Source organism: Trachurus trachurus, assembly GCF_905171665.1.
Source record: "Trachurus trachurus genome assembly, chromosome: 12".
In the NCBI taxonomy this organism is placed as follows: Eukaryota; Metazoa; Chordata; class Actinopteri; order Carangiformes; family Carangidae; genus Trachurus; species Trachurus trachurus.
The window spans coordinates 11,557,634-11,581,486 of NC_139908.1; the positions used below are offsets into that span (position 1 = coordinate 11,557,634).

The following is a 23,853-nucleotide window of genomic DNA, read 5'->3' on the forward strand; positions in this document are numbered from 1 at the left end:
GCTGTCTGGGAGCTAGAGTACTTCAGATCACCATGGATTACTCTGGGATTTTCCCCAACAGCTTCTAAAATCTCTGGCTTTCAACATTTAGGCGATTTGACTTTTTGGAGATATAATTAACATTTAGATTCCTCTCATACTCGACCAGACATGACGTGGCCATTGTTTTCCCCTGGGGGTTTCATCTCGCTCGCAGCATCCCAGACTTGTACAGTATACGCAGCATTTCTGACATGATGAGGTTTAACATGGAGACACAGATTATAGAAAAACATGGGGTGAGCTGTCGTGATGTAAAAAAAACCCAAAAAACCTGCAGACAGCAGCCCCGTCCACTGTGAGGTAACATCACCGCATGCGACAGGTGCCTCAGAGAGAACAGACACACTATCCAACACCCACACTAACACAGCAGATATTAGAAGTAATGATTCAGATGGAGAAGCAGCACTAAGACGTGACAGTACCCATAATCCTCCTCTTATATCAACATTGGTTAAAGTAAGAGAGGAGACTTCTTTAGCCTTGAACTGCACAGATATAACAGAGAGAACAAAAAAAGGCTTTTGTTCTTTTTCTCTAATTGCAAGACCAAATTATTTCCAAAGAGGTGTAAAACACTCTGTTCCCTGCTGACTGAGGCACAAACACAAAAGTGCGATGGTCCCAGCCCGAGCAATTACTGATGCATTAGCAGACGCACAGTGAAGACAGATCTGGTTTTGAAATGCAGTAGGGTCAGAGCCGGTAATGCTTTAAAGAGTGTTGTGGAACATTATAAAGGTGGAACAGCGCTGTCTTGGTAATATCTTTGATGTGTAAGTCAAAATGACAGAGTCTATTCTTTTCAAAAGGTTACATCCTCAGCATCTTATTTCAGCTCAGCAGGTATCTGGGCATCGACCTGGCAACTGTCAAACCCTGTTCTAAAATCGGTCCAGTTTCCTGTAGTGCTGCGAACATTTGGAGCAGAAATGATGATGGGATGGGAAGATGGTGAGAGCAAACTCGGGAGAGGGGAAAGGGCAGTCCGGCAAATCACCACCACTGATCACGCACAAGAATCTTCCCTCTGAGTCTTGTTTGTCTTTCATTACGATGAGTTTCAGATAAGATGGCCGACAGAAAAACAACTGCAACTTTCTTTCAACCTTCTCTCTCTCTCTCCCGAGGTTTTACTCCATTATGCGAGCACTGTGGTTGAACCCGCAGGTAGATGCAGCTAAGCCTAAACACACATACACACATTCACACATGCATACTGATAAACACTCACAAAAACACTCCTCCATGACTGTTCTGAAAGACGCCACCCATCAAGGGATCAACGGACGTCAGTAAATCCATTACTAAAAATACTTGCCAATCCTTTGGGATTACTACGCTTAGCAAGTGGACACTGTGTATGCCACAAATCTGGAATTAGGCAGTGAAAGGCTGTCAATGGTGCATCAACACCTGATCCACTGTCTAGGCATATGTGTTCACAGGGCAAAGGTGGCTGTAACTGTGTCACTTCAAAATGACCTGCGCCATACAGTATGTTCCATTGAACTTTGTTAACTTTTATGAAAAATGGTTCAGAAGAAACTGGCAACACAGTCGCTTACAATCCGTTTTAATTTCACGATGAATAGAAATAGCATGAAAGCTTTGGCCACTTTTGTGCTGCTGAACTACAAGTGTAAGAGCTCAGCAAAATAGACATGCATGGAGGGAAAATCCATTATAAATGTAATTATATACACACGCTTTATTGGAAATTTAACAATAGGTTGCAGTTTTTTTTTTGCCAGAAGACTTGGGGGCACATACTCAGAGGAGAGTGGCTGCTGATCTGTGAATGTTCATATTGTACTACTGTACATACAGTAAACACAGAGAGCAGTTACTGTACTAGTTCTTCTGGGAGCATACTACAGTGTTTCTAATTGGACTGCATGGTCTACTCTACTATCATTGATGATGATATTGAGGTGGGGACCAGATCACTGCAGTGTGGGTTACTCTGTAGGCAGTTTCATGAGCTAATGCAAAGGAATAAAAACATGTATTTTAACAAAACATCTGAAATAATTCTCTCGTAACAGCTGACAATTATCCAACCTGACCTTGGGCCTCAGCAGGATCAGGTGTTGGGTCACTCTGTTGTCTAATAGAGCTGGGATGCATCCAGGTTGGGCGGGCGGGCAGCCCGGTGCAGCATGAGGAACTGACGGTGGCTGTGACTCAGTTCTATACTACTCGCTACTCACTGTACCACAGTGCTGTATACCGATTTTCATGGTACACTGTTTTGGAAGAAAAAAACAGGAAGTGTATATTGTCATTAATCCTAACCCAGTTCTGCAATCATGTATCTGTATTGAGTTTTCCCACTATTCTTCACTACTTCAATATGAGCCCAACAACACAAACTTCAAGTCAGAATCTCTGGATTTGTTTCTGATCGATTAGATGATCAAGAGAAAAATTGCCTGGTAACACTTAGTTATGATAGTAAATTAATTGTTTGAGAAACTTACATTCGCTGATCCCAGTATCACCACATCTACATGTTTGCCAGGAAACTGGTTTTTAGGTTATTGGTGAAAAAACTCCCCATGTATATTTAATATTGTGACCTGATTGGTTGCTGGTTGCAGGAAGAAATTTAAGACAGAAGAAATCTTCAACAGTCAGTCCGTGACCCCAGGGGGTCCGCGGAGGTACTGCAGGGGGGTTGCAAAATTTTTGGTTGATTAGACAATTTAAAAAAAAAGTCAATTTATATTTAAAATAAAAACTTCAATTTGAATAGCGTGTCTGCATGATTATCATGCAATTGACAGACATTGTTGATATTGACATTGGTATTAGTTAACAGGGTCTGTTTATAAATGGCTGACGGACAGCCACCCTATACTCACTGTACCTTGTACACATTTAGAAAAAACATGAATATATGAACCTGTGTATTATTTGAAAAGCTTAGTATTGAATGCACAAGCTATTTATTCATACTGGAGCTATAGTTTTATATAATACACAATTTTTTAATAGTAGGGGTCCCTGCTCCATCTCTCTGTCAGTTTGGGAGTCCTCAGTCCTTGACCTGAAAATATATAATATATATATTATATTATATATTATTATATTATATAATATATTTTCCCCCTTTGTTTTATAGATCACACAAACAATCACTTAGTTGAGAAAAGGATTCACAGACAAATCAATAATAATTGCAGCCCTGTATGCACCTTGTGATTGCCTTTATCTCAGGGTGAGGCACCAGCCGCCCCTCAGCCGCTCTCCTGTGAAACTTCACCCACTGACAGGACTGTGTTAGAAAACCTCATTAGCTTTGAGGGACACAAAATCTCTCTCTCTTCTGTCGCATTGATAAGCAGCAGAATTCATGGATATGAGCTTAAAGGTTAAGTGCAGCTGCAGCCTAGTAGTTGATAATCTGTGGATGTACAACAAGAGCTCAGCTGTGAAGGATCTAATTATGATATGGTAATGCCAACTGTCACATTAACTCCACTAACATGTAACTGGTTCACTTACGTGACTGAATCATTAAGTCCCTGTCACACCATCCTGTTGCAACACAACAGCAGATGAAGTTGCGGAAGTGGGATGATCTGCATGTTCTACTCTAACTTTGAATTCTTGATAAAATATTTCATTCTGTTTTTATTCTTTAACAATGAATTTGTAGGAAAAGTTCATAGAAGAACAACAACTAGCGACGTGTTTCTGTACGTTCCATTAATTGGGTGCTTCACTGTGATGTTTACAAACCTGTACCTCATGATTTTATGATAATCATCTTCTCGACTGAGCTTCCTCTAATGCTCTCATTTGTTTAGACCAGTCAGTTTGCTGATTAAGTCAACCTTGGCCTCAGCTGGGCCCCGTCCAACGCCTCAGCCTCATCCCTGAGGTCCATGATACCCTGATAGTCTCAGCTGGAGACAGACCAAAGCTCGCAATCCTATTACAACACTACCATCTTCCCAGCCCCAATCATGGTTTAATTAAAGTAGTCAGTCATGGGACGAGAGTCCAAAGAGGACAAGTGAATTAGTAGACATGTCTGGCCCGGGAGGTGGAAGATTTGTATTTTTAATTTGTGTTGGTTATTGAGCTTGGTCTCTCTCAGATGTTTCATTGACACTAAAACAGGTGATGTAGGAACGTTGACTTCCAAAATCTACACTGTGGAGGGTTTGGGTAACACTTCCAATATACTGTAACAGAGCAGATGGTAAAATGAATATTGAATAACAAAAACATTACATTTTCTCGTCTTTTTGAGATTTTTTTTCTAAATGTTGCCTCTGTATGTTGTGACCAGAAACAATGCCTCTCTGCCTATACATTGAATGACTTGCAGAAAATGAAAAAGGGGCCGGGGTGCGGGGTGGGGGGGCCATTGTAACAGAATGCTGCCATCCTGTAGCTGGCTGATGCTATTTGTGGCATAAGCAATGGCTGGCAGTGCAGGGCTATGTAATGTTTCATGTCTAGATGAGGTATTGACTGTAAGCAGAGATGACTGGATGTAATCTTAGAGACACAATGCAATATCAGCAGGGCCAATGAGACCGCCAGGAGAGTCAGGAACACATTTTACCACGCAGGATTCAGGATATTTGGCCCAATACTTTCTGGATATTCTGTATTATACTATAAATCAGGATTAAGTCCCAGTGGAATCAGCTTAAACATGATGCAACATTCAGTATATTGAACTATTTAATCTAAATTTACTGAATGTATAGGGTCAGAAATCCCAGCTCTGGTATCTCTATCATTTTCTGCAAAAATGTGTAAAGAAAATATAAATTGCAGCAGTTCAGCCATCTTGTTGTTGACATTTTTACTACTCACTCTTTTCTTAACTTTCTACTGTTGCATCAGAGGAGTTATCCTGCAGTATCAGATGGATGACAACTCTTTGGAGCAGTGACGAGAATTGGCTGGAGGACAAAGATAAATGTTTACCCCGACACTAGTCCATCTCCTTCAGTGACGTCCGTTCTCTACCAGGGTAAATTTATTCTTGTTGTTATTTATTCCCTGACATGTGAATGGGCCATCTGGGATTTGCACTTTGTTCAATATCAGCATTACTTTAAGCCATAAATCTTATGCAACATTTCCCCCCTCCCGCTCCCTCTCTCTCCCTCTCTCTCTCTCTCTCTCTCTTTCTCTCTCTCTCTCAGTACCCCTCCCTGCCCCATTAACTGTGTAACTGAAGTTACACAAGCGTTGTGTTGGGGAAACAGTTGGCATGCCAACTAATCCAACCCAACACAAACCCAGCTGAGAGAAAAAACGCACCGGAAAAAAAAAAAGAAGAAAAAAAGGGATGTCTGTTTCAATTACGGTAACATTTGGATCATTACATAATAATCCACTACCAAACATGCAAAATATCTGAGCTAATGTCCTCTCTAGTTATGTACACAGCCAGCTGCAGTTTTGTGTGGCCATGAAAAGACTGAGCGCATGGGTACGGCGTATTGCCACATTGTGGAAAGTGTTGCAGCCTCACTGACTGGTGCTCGCTGACTTAACCAGTAGAATAGGTGTAGGAAGAATTTCTCAGATTTTTTTTATTATTATTATTTTTTGGAAAGGGAAGTTTATAAAAGTTTTTTTTTTCCAAGTGGCACAATGAAATATGTAACACGTGCAAAAGTCTAAAAAAGTTTCATGAAAAAAGTGCCTTTCAGTCGATCTACTGGGTACAAGTAGCAGCACCTCATTGGAGCAACACCCTCAATTAAAAGCATTTGAAATCGTATTCAAGCAAAAGTATCGAAAAATACTTTAAATATTATGAGTAATATTACTCCTTACGAAGAATGACTGCTGTATGTAAGCTGGACCAGTAAATTACATGAAAAAGTAGCAGGTTGCTATTTCAGGCTGTCATTAACTTTAACTTATTCACACAGACTGAATCTGTAACAACAGGTCAGATTTCATTAAGTGATTGAATATCTATCTCTATAAAATCGAAATCTGATAACTAATCTAGTATCTACATTTAAATAAACATGGTGCTTGAAAAAAGCACTGGGTATAATTACATAATTATGTATGTATGTGTACAGTACATACATACATACATACATGCACACATGCATAATAAGATGTCTGTACTATGGAGTACAGAGCAGATGGGTTTGTAGGGCATGTGGCACTGCAGTGATGCCATCATTGAAAAAACATAAGATGAGTTCTTGTAGACAAACAAGACAGTGAGCTTCTCTCCATCCACTGTTACAGGCTGTGGAAGCTACTGATAACTACATTCATTATCAACTGATGTTAATCAATACCCTGTAGAAAGTATCAAAAAATCCAACAGCCAATGACTTGACATTAGACAAGGCAAGTTTATTTGTAAAGCCCATTTTTACAAACAGTTTGTCTAAAAGGGTTTGGGATGAATGGGGGTTGTTCAGTCGGGGAGGAGCTGATGGAGGCAGCTTCTGGTGCTGGGCCATTTATAGGAGTAGATATAAAAACAGATCACTTCATTTATAATTATCTTGTGGGTAACTTTGAAGCTGTAACTCGTGAAGACTGTACACAAACAACTCATTCATGAGCCACTAAACACCGCTCCATTCACCTCCACACAGTTTGTGGACCACTCCACAAAAGTTAAAGAAACCTTGAGATTCCATGCTCATTACTTTTTGCACATTTGCATGTTAACTTTCTTTTCTATCTACTTATTATTATTACTATTAATAGCCTTACTTGTTTCCTCTTTCTTAACTGTGTGCTGAGCAGTTGTGACAAAGCATTTTCCCTGCAGAGATCATTAAAGTTTCACTGATTCTTTTTCACTTTCTGATATATATATACAAACAGCAAATCCTCATCATGAAGAAGCAGGAACTATCAGGAATGACAAAATGAGGACATTGCAGTATAGTTTGAACAGTGACACTGCATCTGTTCTTGAGAAAAGTTATAAAGTCTCACTAATATCACTCATACTGGTGTTAAGTTATAATCGCCAAATCACCACACAACGATTTCTGTTTCACCATCGCCATAATAAAAGCTCTTCTCCATCACAGTCTTCTCCCATTCCCTCTGTTTTTTTCCAGTAACCAAATTCACCTCATTATAGATTCTCTTTTATCTTGTTCTGTCTCAGTTTCTTTCTCCAATCAATCTGTCTTTTTTCAGGAGCTTATCATTTTATTTATTTGAACTGGTGCCTTGAATAAGGCATGGTTGGTTTCTCAAAATAACTATGAATCCCGTAATTCAATTATAAATGTCTGGGCAGACATATTTGGAGCAGTTTTAGAGTAGCTGGTCATTCCAGTTGTCGAATAAATCATTGTGCATTGTGCAGATATAAGCCAACTAACTCTGGTTTAAAATGCACCGAGCAAATTTTATTTTTAAGTATCATCTACATGCAGTGCATGTATAGGATGAGAGAGGATGTTTGAATAGAAATCAATGCAAACAAGTGCTTCCAGCTTGTAACTATGGACAGAGCTGTGGAGTCAGTGCAGTCACACTCTAGATGTTGGATCAATATGTGCAACACCTTAAAAAGGCGTGATATCCACAAGATGTTCATGTGGTTCTCTCCTATGACCAGATCACAGCGACATCACAATCTGTTGTCTTCTATTACCACTGCTGGGCTGGACCCAGACCTGCTGCCAGCCGAGCCACAGGAAGCACACATGCTCTTTCAAATAATAAAAAAAAAAGAAAAAGAAAAGAAAAGAAGAAAGAATAAAATAAACATGTCTTCATTAACTTCATTGCATCCGCTCTGCTCCCATGATTTTGGCTCCCTCCTGTCATGTGTGGAGCTGAGGAGGCGAGAGGAGACGGAGGGGGGCTATCATGAGCCACATTATGTAAATAAGGTGCAGGAGCATGTGCCAGTTAAACCGCAGTGCCGTGCGAAGTGAGACTGAGGCTGTGGCTTTGGACGGTAGAAGCCGGGGCCGTCGGTAGATGGCGGTAACCCAAGAAACCTGATCCACCGGGCTCTCGGGCACTCTGTCTCAGTTTGCAGCACTCGCATTGAAGGCAGAGGAGCTGAACAGTTTGAAGGACATCAAAAGAAACAGGAGAGCTCACGGCGGGTCCTCTCGAGTTTTGCGCGCAGCCCTCCCGAGCAGGAGCCGGAACGCTTTGTCTCCAAGAAAAACGGGAAAACTAAAAACACCATGGAAGACAAATCTAATTCGTTCTCCAGCAACAAGGAGGAGAAGGCGGATGGGAATAATGTTTTTCAGAGGCAAGACTCGATACAGAAAAATAACACGGGGAGCCAGAATATGAAGGACCATGGCAACTCAGTGGGCTTCAAGGGGGAGCGGGAAGAGGCCATGGTCGGTTTTGACGATTTAGACGGGGCGTCCAGGCAACATGGTTTTATGCAGAGGCAATTTGGGGCCATGATGCAGCCCGGAGTCAATAAGTTCTCATTGCGTATGTTCGGCAGTCAGAAAGCCGTGGAGAAAGAGCAAGAGAGGGTTCAAACGGCCGGATACTGGATCATTCATCCATATAGCGATTTTAGGTAAGGGCTGGAAAAAAAAGACACCTGCTCACCCTCCCTCCTCCCTCTTCTTTTTTATCCACCCCTCTCGTCACCCCGGGGTTCTGCAAGCTATATAGCCTACACTTTCACACATAACGCTCTGTCATCGGCACACGCACAGCCAGCCTGCCCCGAAGCGCATACGCTAATCTACCTCTGTATTTAGGCAATCAGGCTTCCGCTGGCTGAGGGCTTCACTGTCAAAATGTGCTCACTGAGTGTGCGTGTCTGTGTGAGTCTGTGTGTCCGTATGCGTGCGTGCTTGTGTGTGTGTGTTTCATTGCGGCATTTTTATTATAATAGAGAGGGGCGCATTATAAGGCTACAAAGGTGTATCAGTGAAACGTCCTTGGAAAAAGGATGGTGAATGTCATGGTTTTTGAAAACGCGCACAAACGCAGCCCCCTCTTCCGATTGTTCCACAGCAACAACACACTGGTCCAGGTCCCCATTGCGACAATATTCCGCTGGTGTATTGGGGCGACAGTAGGCTACCTGGACACAACGTGACAATGCCATTGCACCATCACAGGTTGTAAACATTTCATGGTAGGCGGCGGTGAGACGGCGGGCCTGCGTGTGAGAAGAGAGAGATAGAAAAAAACGCACAGAATGCGGTAAAACATCGTGCAGGAGGAGGGGTGGGATGGTGGGGGGCGATTAAAGGGAAAATGGCCGTTGTTCTGAATTAATTAGTCAAAACTGATCCTGGAATTTGGAGTTGCAAACATCTGGCAGACAGGGCTGATGTGTGAGTGATGTGTTTTTGTGCCGCTGCCCTGCCGGGTAAATGTGAAGGAATGTGTTTGTATGAGGTGATGTGCAGGATCATGCCACACTTCCCTCCCCATGGCATCCCCTAAATGCCACACTCACATGATGATCAGTAGGCAACTGATCTTTTTTCATTGGCTATAGTGCACTGTCCTACAGAGACAAGCTGTATAAAGTGGAAACTACATTTCCAAACTGCTTAGTAGACGAAGTAGCGACCGCCCATATCGTCACAAGTATTGTCACAGATGAGCCCCCGTCAGTGTGAGCCGCCTCTTTAACATCTTTAACACACATGGTAAACAAATGAGATCAGGTTCAGGCAGGACTGGTTCTCCACAAGCTGCGTGTTTACAGTTCACCACTTCACCAATTAAGCATCTCATCTGGCCCAGGCTCTGCACCAGTGTCCCCTGGCACAGCTTGATGGTGACAATCATCCCAGCTTTCCGCTGTAGCATGTAACATGCCGGGGCACGTTGTTTCCCCTGCCTTCAACATGGTGCTGTCCGTGGTCCTGAACTGAAGAGCAGGCCCGTGTAGCTATATGTATATGCAGCACTCCTGTGTGTCTGGGCTCTTATTTAGAGCTGTAAACTAAAAAGAATCCAGCACTAAAAGTTGCAATGACTCTTTCACTATAGGCGTCATGACTGTAGCTCTGTCTTGCTTGCACTCTTTGAAATGTAAAGAGTCTAATGAGGTACGCCACAATGTGCATAGTGCCTCTTAATGGTGTGTCCAGGAGGTATTGCGTTGTGTGTTTCCCCTGCACTTTAGAATAAAGCTAACTAGGATATCCTGAACTCACCCACACAAAGACACAAACATATTCACATGCCCATGTGCACACACAGATGTACAATGATGGTGGGCAAGGATTAGTAGCACAACACAACAGTCAATGAGCTTAGCAGTCTCTGAAAACAATTATGTAAGGAGATTGACCCCCCTCTAAAAGATGGCCAAAGGCTAGGACCCATACAATCCAGTGATATGTGTACCTTTTCTCTTTTTTCCATTTGTTAATTATTGTTTTGATTAATTACCTCTGCCAAGGAGGTTGTGTTTTCACCCGTGTTTGTTTATTTGTCAGCAGGATTATACAAAAAAGTAATGAACCGATTTGTATCGAACGTGGTGAAGGGATGAGACTCGGACCGTGGAGGAACCCATTAAAATTTGGGGTAGATTTGGATCATTTACCTGGGATTTGATTTGATTTTTTTGTTGGTTGGCTTTGGTGTTTGTCTTAGCTTTCTCAGTGCCCTTCTAGTTTGTTGTGCTGTGTAATGGAACAAGTTTGTTTCTGTGTGCTTTGTTATTTTTGGGCTAAATTTAGGAGAAGGGCTGAAAAATGCTGCGATGGCTCCGTCACTGTCGTTCACGTATGCACGGAATGCTGTGTCTTCGAGCGTATTATGTAAAATAAAAGACGAATTGGCCCATCAATAGGGATTTTGCATTTTAATATCCGCCCAAGGAGACTGACACTTACTTCTGATGTATATAACTACCTCAGGTGGCACCTTAAGGTTTTCTTTCTAATGACATTTTCACACGGTTTTTCACAAGAGGTCCTCGTGCTGTATAGTCAGAGTAAAGACACAACCCTTCCATGTCAATGAGATAGCACCCAGGCTTCAAAGTGAGGTTATATCCCAGTGCTTGAAGCTATCCATCACACTGGTGCATAAATGATGGAGGTGCAAGGGTACACTTTGCTTGGCAGGTCTCCTTGTACGGCAGCTTAAAAGCTAATCTGTTTCTCCACTGTGGGGCTTGACTTAACAACTTCATTATTTTGTGTTTATTCGGTTTCTTTTTACAGGAGTGTATCACTAACATACACTTACATAATTATATTAAACATGCATCATCCCATATCCATTTTGGCAGAACAATGTCTGACCAAAACAAGTAAACAAAAAAGAAAACAGCATATGGTCTTCTGCTGAAAAGTCTTACGTAAGTACAGTCCATGAATGACACCACTATTCACACGGGCTTTATATTGCTTTGTGGGAGTGTTTGAAACTCAATATCCAACATATTCTTTGTACACAGTGGCTGCTTAAAGATTAATGGCAGGTTAGTAATATTAATTATTCATGGAGTTTTGGAGAGGTCTCATGCAAGGCCTCATACACCTCTGGTTATGCTAAGGAGAGGCCTTTGTCGTTGTCTAAAAGACTCTCAGTAATGTTTTCTGTTTTAAAGAGGGCGCCGGTAAAGACAGGATCCATGGGTCTGTTTTAGCCATTAAGTCACATCTAATCACTAATAACATTATTGGTGCCATAGATTTAGAGACAACTGGTGTTTTCTAGCAAAAATGATTATATCCCTATAAGCACATCTTCTATTGAGGATGGTTATGGTTAGTATTTTGATTATTTCAGCTCATCCATACAAATGTATCACTCTCCAGATTTTCAGGGACTGATGTGAGATCTGGTCACCTCTCTGTACCCACATGGGTGTGAGTCATTAACTTCATCAACTATATATAAATCTGCACTCATCGAACTCCATATCATTCTCACTGTTTACGTCCATACAACACGTGACCTCTTGTGGCACGGTGTACCCATTACACTGCAGATTGGATGCTGACTAAGACTGTGTGGAGTTCCCTCTGTTGCTTGGCCAAAAGTGGTCTGGCATTGATTATGATGGAGCACTTGTTCAAGGGAGGAAACCTACAAGAAAAAGAATATGAGCTGGCTTGATTTGGAGCCGGATTGTTGCGATAATAACTCCTCTGCCTCGACTGGAGCTCATTCTCTGGTCCGCTGCAGGAGTGGTAGCTTTAGTGTCAATATAAATTTACTGGTATTCATTTATAGCTCCCACACAGTGACCAGCCGTCACTGAGAAGATTTGAAGAATCTGTCAACTTTGGTAAAGAGCTGAATTATATGAGTTTGTGGTTGTCTGTGATATACTGAGGCAACATAAGCTCATTTTTTCTCAGGGTGTAAATATCAGTCAGGAAAACCAGTGCTCTCTGTGCAGTTATATCTCCCATTTTATACAATAATAACAGCAGCTTGTGTTTACAAATCGGAGCAAGACTCAGGATTAAAAATGACAAGCAGAAAGCAGAGGTCATCATAAAGTGAGAGAATGGCTGCATGGCACAGGACCTGGGTGTACAAATGGGCTGCGAGCACCAGAGCACCAGGTGAATGTAGAGTCCTGTGGCTGCACTGCAGGAGCAGGAGTCTAACTGGGGGACTGCATGCTGAGCTGGTGTTGGGGCTGCTGCACTTACAGTTGGATGCACCACTCTCCGCTTACTGGTTTTACTGGGACTGCAAATTGGAGCATTGGAGCAAGAGTCTGACACAATGATGTAGCAAGAACTGGACACAGGAGCTGGAGCTGGCTGTAGTGTCACGCTATTGACTTGCACTTGCTTTAGATTTGCCTAACAACAAGGACGGTCAGTGGACATTGAACTAACTGAAGTGCACTTCAGTTAGTTCGTGGCGTGAACTGTGTCCTCAGTTCACGCCACGTATTCTTTAAGTTCGTGCAGAAGAGTTTGAGGTCTGCTGCCTTATGATTTCTAATGCAGGAGGAGAAACATGATGTTTTATTCATTAGATAAGTGGGTGTATTAGAGGTCGTGTACAGTATAAATACCGCCTACATAAGTCAAGAGAGAAATAGGAATATCTTAGAGACGTGGGCTCTCATTTTCACCACAAGGCTTTTGATTATATTAATGAGTGGAAAACATCCACCATTTCCTTTACTTGAAACATATCTATGATGAACAGAAACTCATATTTGTTGTTGATTTTGTAAATGTCAGTTATCACTTAATTTTATATATAAAAACACAGTGTCTAGTTTTGATCAAACTAATACTTTTTCACTCTCTTCCATAATTTACTTGATTGCACTTTGACTTTTTGAGGTTTCATCTTTAGAAACGTTTCCTGTTTACTTTTCTCGTTCTTACCCCAGACTATTAAGCTACTTTAAGTCATTTGCTTTCTGCAAATTAAAAGATCCCTAGAAGTATCCTCATAATCATTCACCGTTTCATCTTTGTCTTTGTTCTTGTTCCCTTTAAATATGAACAATTCTCTTCTTTGCATCTTGTTATGAAGCAGTTGAAAAAATGAATTACAGCAGAGTCTTTGCTGCAGCCTCTTATTAAACATTTCTAAACAACAAAAAGAAAATCTCATGCCTCACGCACATACTGTTTATATATGTATTATGCCAGCGTGTTGGCTGAACGGGCATGTAATAATAGCATTTGGACTGTATATTCAAAGTTATAGCTATGATTTACAGTGCTTGCATTTTAAACTGACGCAAACTACAAATCCTGGTCTTCATGCTCCTTGTCATTGTTGCAAAGTGCATGTTTGCATGATGTTGTCTTCTCTGATGTCCCACTCAAGGCTCTCCTCATGACGAGTCCACTCCACGGGCCCCAGTTCAATGTCTGCCGGTGTAAAAATACCTGTGGTGGATATTATGAACCACCTAGAAGACCGCTGTTTAGTTGAAGTGAAAGACAATTATCGGACACATGATCCCTAGATATTTATAAAGCCAAGGCCTCTGCTTAATTTATTCAAACAGATCCATTACTGGGCGGCCAGTATGCCAGGCAGACAGGCAGCCTGCCAACCAGTCTCCCAGTCCATTTCCATCTTCAGCAACGGCAGTGGACTGGGCAGCAAGGCGGAGCAGAGGCATGCAGCGGCAGGGATGGCGTCAGTGGAGAGTTTTTAGCATGAGATAGGATTCCTGAAAGCATCTATTTTCATTCATGGTTCCTCGGCCTTTATGGAGGCCCAGGACACTTGGTGGAAAGAGTAGGCTGCTGATGAATCACTTCTGGCTCTGTTCATCACAAAACAGAGGGCAGGGGCATTAACACAGTCAGGAAGGATAAGAGGGCCTCGTGCTAACAGGGCTCTGCACACATACAGTAAGTGTTGGATGTCTTTGACTCACAGTGAACTTTGGGCTCTGACTGTCTAAAGGATAATAAAGACGTTGGCAGCAACGGTCACAAGTGCTTGTCAGAGCTGTGTCTGTTGTGAGCCTGTGAGTTTTCTACTGATTATTCTTGTTTGTTCAGTGATAGTTTAATTGGAAATACAGGACTGGTTATTGGTCATATGACAGAAAAATAATTAATGGACATTCATCGTCCCTATATTGCTTTCTCACCTATAGCCTTGTACAAAACAGGAGATTTTGATGAGAAATATTCTCTGGAACTGTGGCAAGGTCCGTGGTTGTGTTTCATTTTCATAAATTCTCTTAAACCCTGTTTTGCTCCAGCTTATTCTAATAGTTTTTATCACGTTCTTCCCCTGTTTCGCTTTCTAATTGACCATCTATAAGTTTTCTCACTGATTTGTGTGTGTGTGTTTCGCTCCACAGGTTCTACTGGGACTTGATAATGCTCATCATGATGATGGGGAATCTAATCATCATTCCTGTGGGAATAACCTTCTTCTCAGAGCAGACTACCACCACCTGGCTGGTCTTCAACGTGGCCTCAGACACCATCTTCCTGGTGGACCTGGTCATGAACTTCAGGACGGGGATCGTCAATGAGGAGAGCTCCGAGATCATCCTCGACCCCAAGGTCATCAAGATGAATTACCTGAAGAGCTGGTTCGTTGTGGACTTCCTCTCCTCCATTCCAGTGGATTATATCTTTTTAATAGTGGAGAAAGGCTTTGACTCAGAGGTATATAAAACGGCCCGGGCCCTGCGAATCGTCCGCTTCACCAAGATCCTCAGTCTCCTGCGTCTCTTAAGACTGTCCCGACTCATCAGATACATACATCAGTGGGAGGAGGTGCGTATATGTTTGTGTCTGTGTGCATTAGTGAGCAAGAATTAAAATAGAAGCGGAAATTGACGTAAAAGCGGAGAAGGAGGCAGTGACTCAGAGAGACTTATGGTGTGTACGTTGTTGATGTATTTGTGCTGCGTGCGGTGGGTCTGACTGTGGCTGGCTGCTTTTCCCGGCAGCATGGTAACAACCTTGAAAGGTTAATGCACAGATATAATTGTGCGCGTATAAAAGCTAATAGATTCTGTCAATCAGCACTGGTCAGAAGGTCTTATCTCTGGGTGACAAGTGGTAATGTCAGATTCAGCTCATTGATGGGTGAAATTAATGCAAAATCAGAAATCAAAAGGAATTGCCTCCAGTTTCTTTTCACAGCCCTCGTTCTACACAGTGGGTGTATACATGGATTTAGGGCATAATACGATGCAGTTAACAGTCTTATATTCGAGGTTAAATGAACTTCTCTCTTTATGTTATGCTGGTGTGGTTGTTCCAGATGACTGTAGTGGATTTTGTGTGAACATCCGCAAGGTTAAACCCCACTGGACATAACCGAGAATGATACATTATTACCCTCCATCGAGTCATTGCACTCCCTGACTCAGACTATTTAACCAAGCTCTAGTGTTCTCCCTCTCCTGGTAATGATTTCATTACACCGGACTGATGTAAAGATTCTGCTCCTCCGTATCACACCTGAACCGTCGCTGCATTTTAGATGTCACGGCCCGAAGCACTGACATGATACGTTTGATGTGAACTGTGGCTTAGTTAAAATGTAAATAGGTGACCATAACACAGTAGGTTTTTTAATGAGGCGGCCTCGTCCTCATTCTGATCGTCCTTGCCCTAATGCTCCCCGTCCGTCTCCCTCTCTTGTGTCGTTGCTGCTGCTGTTATCCGTGCCGTTTGTGTGCTTTGCTGTGCTGTGCTGTGCTGTGTTGTCAGGGCTCAACCCCGAGTGCACATATTGCATGGTTCGGTGATACATCAGTAACAATGTCAGTGCAAGACGGAGATAATTCGCTGAATGAAAATGCATCTGACAAACCTAAAGGTCGTGAACCTGTAACCAGCAGCTTTTTCTAAACACACTAGCGTTTATATGTATGAGCAGAATCCAGCCAGGACTTAGTGTAAACAGTGCAATTCTGCAGCGTGTCCAATTCCCTGCTGCCGTGCTATGGATCAGTGAACATTTACAGGGCAGGGAACGACGCTCATCTTTGTTTTCTAAGTACCAATGGGGGCATCAGGCTCTAATAGTGTTTATGGTAGCGTATGTGTCTCTTTATGTTTTAAAACCGCTTTCTATTATCTTTACTGCACAATGTGGCATTAGAAAAACAAAAACATTATTCATGCTTCAGAAAAACATTATTCAAGCTTTGCCAAATGCAGTCTTGAATTAAGGATCCACACACACAAGCACACACACATTTACACAACCATATACTGAAAGTGAGTACCATATGGATTGCAGTTGTGTGGTGTTATTATCTTGGCACGCACACCATGTGGGAAGTTGATTATAGAATTCAGACAGGGCGGTATATCACACTGCTGTATAGGTTGCAGAGCTGTATGCAGTGGGAGGATGAGACCGTATGGACCGGGTTAGAAACACAAAGAGACGGTGCCGCAAGGTTAATAAAAATCTGCAGTGAACATGCTGCGAGGCAGCGCAGTATACATGGATGTGTCATCATGCTCGGATACAACAACCCTGCACTCGTAGTTCATCTCTCCCGTGCTCACTCATTCCTCTTTGTCTCTACTCGTCTCTCTGCTTATCAAACTCTGACTCTGTCTCCCTCTCCGGCCTCACCCCCCTCCACCCCCCGCATGGTATTTCTCACCCTCTCACTCGCGATATGTCATCCTCCGTTAGCACTCTCTGCCTCTCTAGATGTTGTGGTGTCTCTTACCTCAAGATGCTTTAGAAACATACAGATTACGTAGTGTAGAAATTAAATATTACTTAGGTGTGACCGGATTTAACAGCCACGCTGAATAATAAAACAACAGCGAATCAAGATGCGTCCACAGGAGACGTGAGAAGAAAGGAAACTGCACTGGGTGGAAAAATTCCAAGCTGTCGTATGACGTTAGGTATAGGATGCAGGATTAGCGCTTTAATGGAGGGACAAATGCGGTCTCCAGCCATCATAATGGGCTTCAAGCAGTGAACCATCATTACAGCATCAGCCCTGGGACGGACTCCGTTAGTTATTCAGTCAATTTCTACAATAAGTCATCCTCCAGCCTGGATGTCCGTCACTCCCTCAGCTGTCATGTGCAGTCTGCCCCCCCCCCCACCCACTCCCCCCACTCCTCACTCCCCACTCCGCTTTGTCACCATTTCTTCCCTCCATCTGTGATGTAAAGCGCCGGCTGGACGGTCAGAACTAAGCTCACTCAGATTTTTGTCAATACTCTCTATTATCAGACCTTAATGAGCAATAGCCAGGAGAAGATTAATGTGAATTGAGACAATTACCTTATAGTTTGTCTCAATTTTCCCATTAAATACTCAGGTTTCCTTTTCCAAGTGCTGCTGGGAAGTGGCTGCTGGGTTTTATAGCTGAAGTAAACCAGCTGAATAGCTACAGGATTAGTATCCACAGAGGAACTGATGCATATTATTTAAGCAACTCACAAAAGCAGCAGTAGATGACACCATCTGTCTGGGCTAATTAGAAAAATAATTATGACAAATAATAAAAAAAAATGTATTGATGCAATAGTTTGAATCAGGCATTATAATACCTCCACTTCTAGATTTTTTTGGAATCATGTGTTAAACTCGGACCCTAGCTTTTGGTGTTCATGCTACTAGATGCTGCTATTTCTGTGTGTGTATGTTTGTTCAATAATTCATTCATTTGTTTGATCACACATAATTATTGCAATGTGCAGTGCTTAGGGAAATTGCAGCCAACAGCGTGAAGGTCATGCCGAGCAGTAGATACACTGTGTGCTCAAACACCACAGTTCAAACACGCGCCGACCAAATGGAGGCTGATGTGCTGTTGACACATCTGGAGGACGCACGGTGATTCTTGTTATATTCTTGAAACTATGTAAACGCCTAAAGTAAATATAACTGAAGTCGTTCTAATTGACTCTCACTGTACATGTGGCTTAATGTATAGATGTGTACATCATGCAAATGTTTGAGGCACTTTGTGCGTCAGAGGATGCAAGAGGATGTCAATGAGTCAAATATAATGTGACGTAAAATGACAAGTGTGGCCGGTGGAGATGATCCACAGAGACTTCATCATCATCATCATCATCATCATCAGTCAATTCTGTATTTCCCCTCGACCCTTGTAGCACCTTTTAGCTCGATGTTTTGGTTTTGACTTGGGAATCAATTAATGCTGCAGTAGCTGAATGTGACGTTAAACCGTTCCCACAGAGCAGTATTTCCTACAGTACCTAGAGAGGTGAAAAAAATTACCCCAGTCACAGGTTCCTACCCCTCACTAATAGCAACACCCCTGGGATTCATTTTAATGGCTGAGTATTTAACAATTCAGTGAAATAATGAGAATAGTCATCGAGGGCTTTTTTTTTTTGCCCTTTCATCTTTAATTTCACCGGCATTTCTGGATCTTTCAAGGGCATTTTTGCCCCCTGCTCCGATTCATTTCTAACTCCACCTCACTTATGATTCACTTATTATTTCATGCCCCGTCACATACAGAACTAATTATCCCAATGACCTTACAGACTGTTTTTTCCCCACTCAGTTACCTTTGGATATATACACTAATGTTGGAAAGATCTTAATGATTTATGTTACCAGTGATAGTATTGATAGGACCGCATCCGCTGTTGATTTTTGTTCATTTTGTTTAATGAAAAATGCAAAAGCAGACTAAGGGGATAACAGTTTTAAACCGTAGTAGAGAATCCCCACCGCTCCCAGTGCCACATCTGGCTCATCACTGCCACCAGGCCTCCCGCCAGATCCCAATCCAGCACAAGGGCTCAGGTTGAGCTTGTGGCAGGATACCAGCCCCCCCCCAGGGGTGGCACTACCCTTTCCTAAGCCCCAGGCAGCATCTGTCTTTTACCCCCACCATGGGTTAAAAGTTAATGCTGACAAACAAGTACATGCAAGTGTTGCATTGTGTTTGCTGATATACTGACTCACTCATTGTATTTTATGCCTCACCATTATGATGGCATGCAATTCAGCACCATCGTGCTTATGCTCAGTGAAACATATACTGACTGTAATTAAGAATTAAGGTAGATCAATAATCTACAGACACTAAAAAGAGGAACCTTTGTAATTATTTTGACAAAACAACATATGGGCTATGTATTCTGGATAAATGTATATATAAGTGGCTATTTTTAACTGCCAATACAAATACAAATGTCGATTTTAATGAGCTACTTAACCATTTGTTGTATTTTTAATGTCTTTTCTCTGCAGAAAACCTATCAATGATTGCCTTGTAAGACATCTGCTGGGACCTAATTATTATTTCTCTGTGATGCTGTGTTGAAAATGTTAATGAATACATTGCCATAACATTTTGAAAGCCAATTTAGCAAACTGCATGACTAGAGAGTTAACAAAGCTTTAATATATTCTCTACAGCTGATATATAACTCTATATTACAATGTATTTTTATTGATAAACCAGTGCTGGCATTGTTGTTATGAAACTGAGGTAGAGCTGTGTTTGTGTGTTGGAAATCTCCCAATATATTAGAGGTTGTTTTCCTCTGTAGTTAAACAGATATTGTGCTGTATCACCGTACACGTTGTCCTCGGTCGTGTTGCAGTTGCTGTATTTTGATACTATGGTGATACGTTGTCACACCTGCTGACTTACACAATGATTAACAACCCTATACTCAGTGTAAACACACTATAGTACAGCAGGACATGAGGTGATGTTACCAGTTCTACCTGTTGATACTTCACCACTTCACTTCAGAATTGCTGCAGACTTACTTTAACCTCCTTTATTCTCAGAACAGGCAGTACAGTTGGTGTTTTTCTTTCTTTGCTTCCCAGTTTTCCAATTTCCTTTTTATGTTTCTGGACGGATGATCCTGGTGATGAAACTGTGTCATCATCTCGTGCCATCATGTCATCACCAGATTTGTATTCGTGATATTAAGACGCCTTGAAGCACAATTTTCCATGAGCTTCTGCCAACCATAGGCCAAGACATTGATTCTTGATGTCGGGTGCATGGGCTCTTGTCCAAATAAATTAAGTTGATTTATCTTTTGATCTGTGACACGCAATAAGATCTATAGTCAAATTTTATAGGGGAAATGAACTGGAAGTGCACAACGCCATTACAGTAGCAGCTTCTTGTAAGAAGTGGCAGCTAAGCCATGTGACAGACTGAGGCTTCACATCCGATTGTTGTTTATATTTTTTTGCTTTTTTAGCCGGATATATTTCCAGGGGATGGGTTAGTGTCTGCTCCAGCTGACAGCAGAGCATGAAGCAAGTGATCTGTTTAATTAGAGTGTGTCTGTTGGGATGTGTCGACCGAAGCAAAGGTGCACGGTTGATTCGTAGCTCGCTTGGTAAATTGATCTGAAAGGGGGAAACTGTGAGCCAACTGACCCGGGTATCTAGTTCACTGCGTGTGAACAGTAGAGGAGACTTTAACTACATTACACTGGCTAAATGTGGTCCCCACTGAAATAACCCATACTATAGTGTGACAGCCTGACACCACAGACCTTTTTTTTTAATTCTTCCATTTATAGACCCAGTATGTCAACATACAGATGGAGGAGATGTGACTGTTTGACTGCACCTTCTCGCGGTGTCATATGTTCATTTTAGAGAAATAAACATGTTGAATTAGATTATATTCAACTGCACACTTACTGAATTTCAAGTCATGGTATATAAGACTGATGTTTATCAGTAGGTCACTTCACTTTACAGAGCATATGATGATGTCTTCAAGGTCCTTGTTTTGACCCCAAAATGCTAAGAACATAGCTTGCAATGACGAAAACAGCAAATCCGCACATTTGACAAACTGATAAGAACCATTGCTGAATCATAAATGACTCGTTTCCTGTTGCCTGATTGAACGATAAACTGTTGCAACACACGGCAAAGGCTTTGCGAGGTTAAAAGAGATCACGATGAAGCCACTGACGTATTGTAATTTGCCACCTCAGCGACACATAGTTTGATGCCAGGAGATTAGTGGGCTTTGGTTTATTGAGTCCCGTGGACTTGATTCACCTGTCTCTGAATAGGCCATGCCAACTGCGTGGTGCCTAGAGGCCACCGCCCCAGTCTCATGCAGGGACACAGGTGCATAATCACACACGCACGCACACACACACAACAGTGCGTGTTGAATTAGGAAGTGCTGTGTCATGTGTGAAGCCCGCAGAGAGTGCAAGCAAAACAGAAAGAGAGGAAACAAAGGGCTGAATGCATTGTGTTTTAGAGTTCCTGTCACACAGCTTCAACTGTGATTCCACCACTACGTCCTGCTGATTGATTTTCTATTGTGTTGATCCTGTTTCCTTCTGTAATTACAGCTTGTAGAATGACGCTTAACAAAGCAGGAGCAGAGGTTTTTTAAATGTGATTTGCGTTTGTGTCCATACAATCCACCTTTTGCTCTTTTAAAGCTGCAACCCACATGCAATTTATCAACTTAAACAAAGACAAGCTGAATCCATAAAGAAAGTATACAATCCATTTATCACGCAGAACAGCAAATTACATTTATAGGAGGATAATTAAAAGGAGCCTGGCCTCATTACCATGTTCTCTCAAATGGCATTTAGTTGTAGGACACACATACAGTAGTGAGGAGCAGAGATGTGACTGGCTGCAGGACTCTCCTCCGTGAAAGAGCCGTGTTGGAGCGGAGCCTCGGGCTGATGACTGTATACAACTGTTTCCTGTTATGGGATGTGATTTGATGTGAACTGATGTGATGTGTGAGGCTAAGGATTATTGCGAGGACTATGTCATGTCTACGTATTTGTGTGTGTGTGTGTGCATCTGGATATATCAAACTCTGTAGCCTAGAGGTAGCATATGGTAACTATTTTTTTTTTATTTTTTTATTAATTCCTAAAATATATTGTATTCTCAGAGGCCAATACTTTGCAAATGTCAATCTGCCAACACTACACATGGGTTCACAGCAGCGATAAGACAAATAAGAGAAATAATGGCGGAAAAGTGATGATCATTACAGTGTCGGACTCGGAGGGGCTCTACATTAACTCTGATTGCCGACTAAGTCCCCTGTGGCAGGTGTTGAGTTATCCTTCGCTCTGTATTTCTGCTGCACAAGTTGGTTTCTTTCCATTTCATGTCCCAACGAGAACTTGGCGACATGAGGCATTGTTTTTCAAAGAAGAGAAAGGTCTGATTTCACTTAAAGGTATGTTGAGGACACTGAAGCACTACTCTCTGTGTGCCTGGAGATGTATATGTCATTTATGAAAACAGAAGCGGCAGTGGCGGCGGCGGCGGCAGCGGACTGGAAGTGTAGCTTGTAATCTGAGCAGCAGCTTATGTGTTAGAGAAGTTTCCTTTTTCTGTTTCTACGCACTAAAGGAGGAGACGACTGGAAATTGTAAACTGGAATAAAGGGCCAGATGAATGTGCAGGTTTGAGAAGAAACTTCCAGGGGAAAGCGCATCATGGTGTTCACGCCATGACATTGTGATTATTTGGATACGGTTGCATGCACATCTTTTACGAGTGCCACATTCATGCAGCTTATCCCCCTGTGTTTTTCAGTTGTAAAATCCAAAGGTGTTTGCTCTGCATTTTAAAAATCTCGTATTATTTATTAGATACAGGAATCCAGGATTTGCTTGTGAATTGTGACGACCAGTTTAGAGTTTATTACCTCAGGAAAAATAAGTGCATTTGTCAATAAAGCATGTGGAAGAAGCAAATTTTGCTGTCCGGTGCTACTAAGCACTTGGCTACGGAACAGTGAATTCACTGTTCCTTCCTCTTCACTCTTGCATTTTTCATCAGTGCTCAAGCTCCACACTGATGTGTGTGTGTGTGTGTAATGCTTTGTTGCACTTGGTTCAGCAAGTCAGCTGTTTTTTAACAAAAAAAAAAAATCTAACAAATTAGCACTTTCATGTTTACAGCGACCATGTTTTTATTCAGCTCTGACTCTCTGGTATAGCGACGGCCTGTGAATTTGAATGTATCCAAATCAGATTGTGCTCTGCTTTGCTTGTGCTGTGTGTTTTGCTGTGGGGAGAAGTGAACAGGGTGTTTCAATGGTGGCAGTTTGGTGGTCATCAGCATAATCACATTTGGGAACCCCACCCACTTTACAGTAGTGCTTGGCATGGCTTGGCTTGGCAGGCTGTTGGAGGCGAAGCAGACCTTTGTTGTCTTGCGTGTGTGTGTGTGTGTTGTGTGTATGTGTGTGGGAGCTGCAGCCTGCAGGGGGGCTAAACAGCTCTGTCACATGTCTTTATGTGCGACAATCTGACTGTCACACATTTGACATGTCCTGAGGAGGGGGACCTCACTGTTTACCCAAGAGGCACCCACACTGTTCTAGTCGTGCTCACTATATAACATGTTAAATCCACTGGATGACAGTGTTATTTTGTCTCAACAATTATTTGTCTGAAA

General features: G+C 42.1%; 1 protein-coding gene across 1 annotated transcript in view; it reads left to right on the top strand.

Moving 5' to 3' along the window:
* Positions 1-8,146: 8,146 nt before the first annotated feature.
* hcn1 (hyperpolarization activated cyclic nucleotide-gated potassium channel 1) overlaps positions 8,147-23,853 on the top strand; it is a gene marked incomplete at its 3' end in the record, with an annotated part of 61,928 nt that continues 46,221 nt past the window's right edge. The window contains exons 1-2 of the mRNA XM_083984190.1: positions 8,147-8,572; positions 14,789-15,212. Of these exons, the coding sequence (XP_083840316.1) occupies positions 8,217-8,572; positions 14,789-15,212 (780 nt within the window). The 5' untranslated portion in view covers positions 8,147-8,216. The remainder of the gene's footprint in view (positions 8,573-14,788; positions 15,213-23,853) is intronic.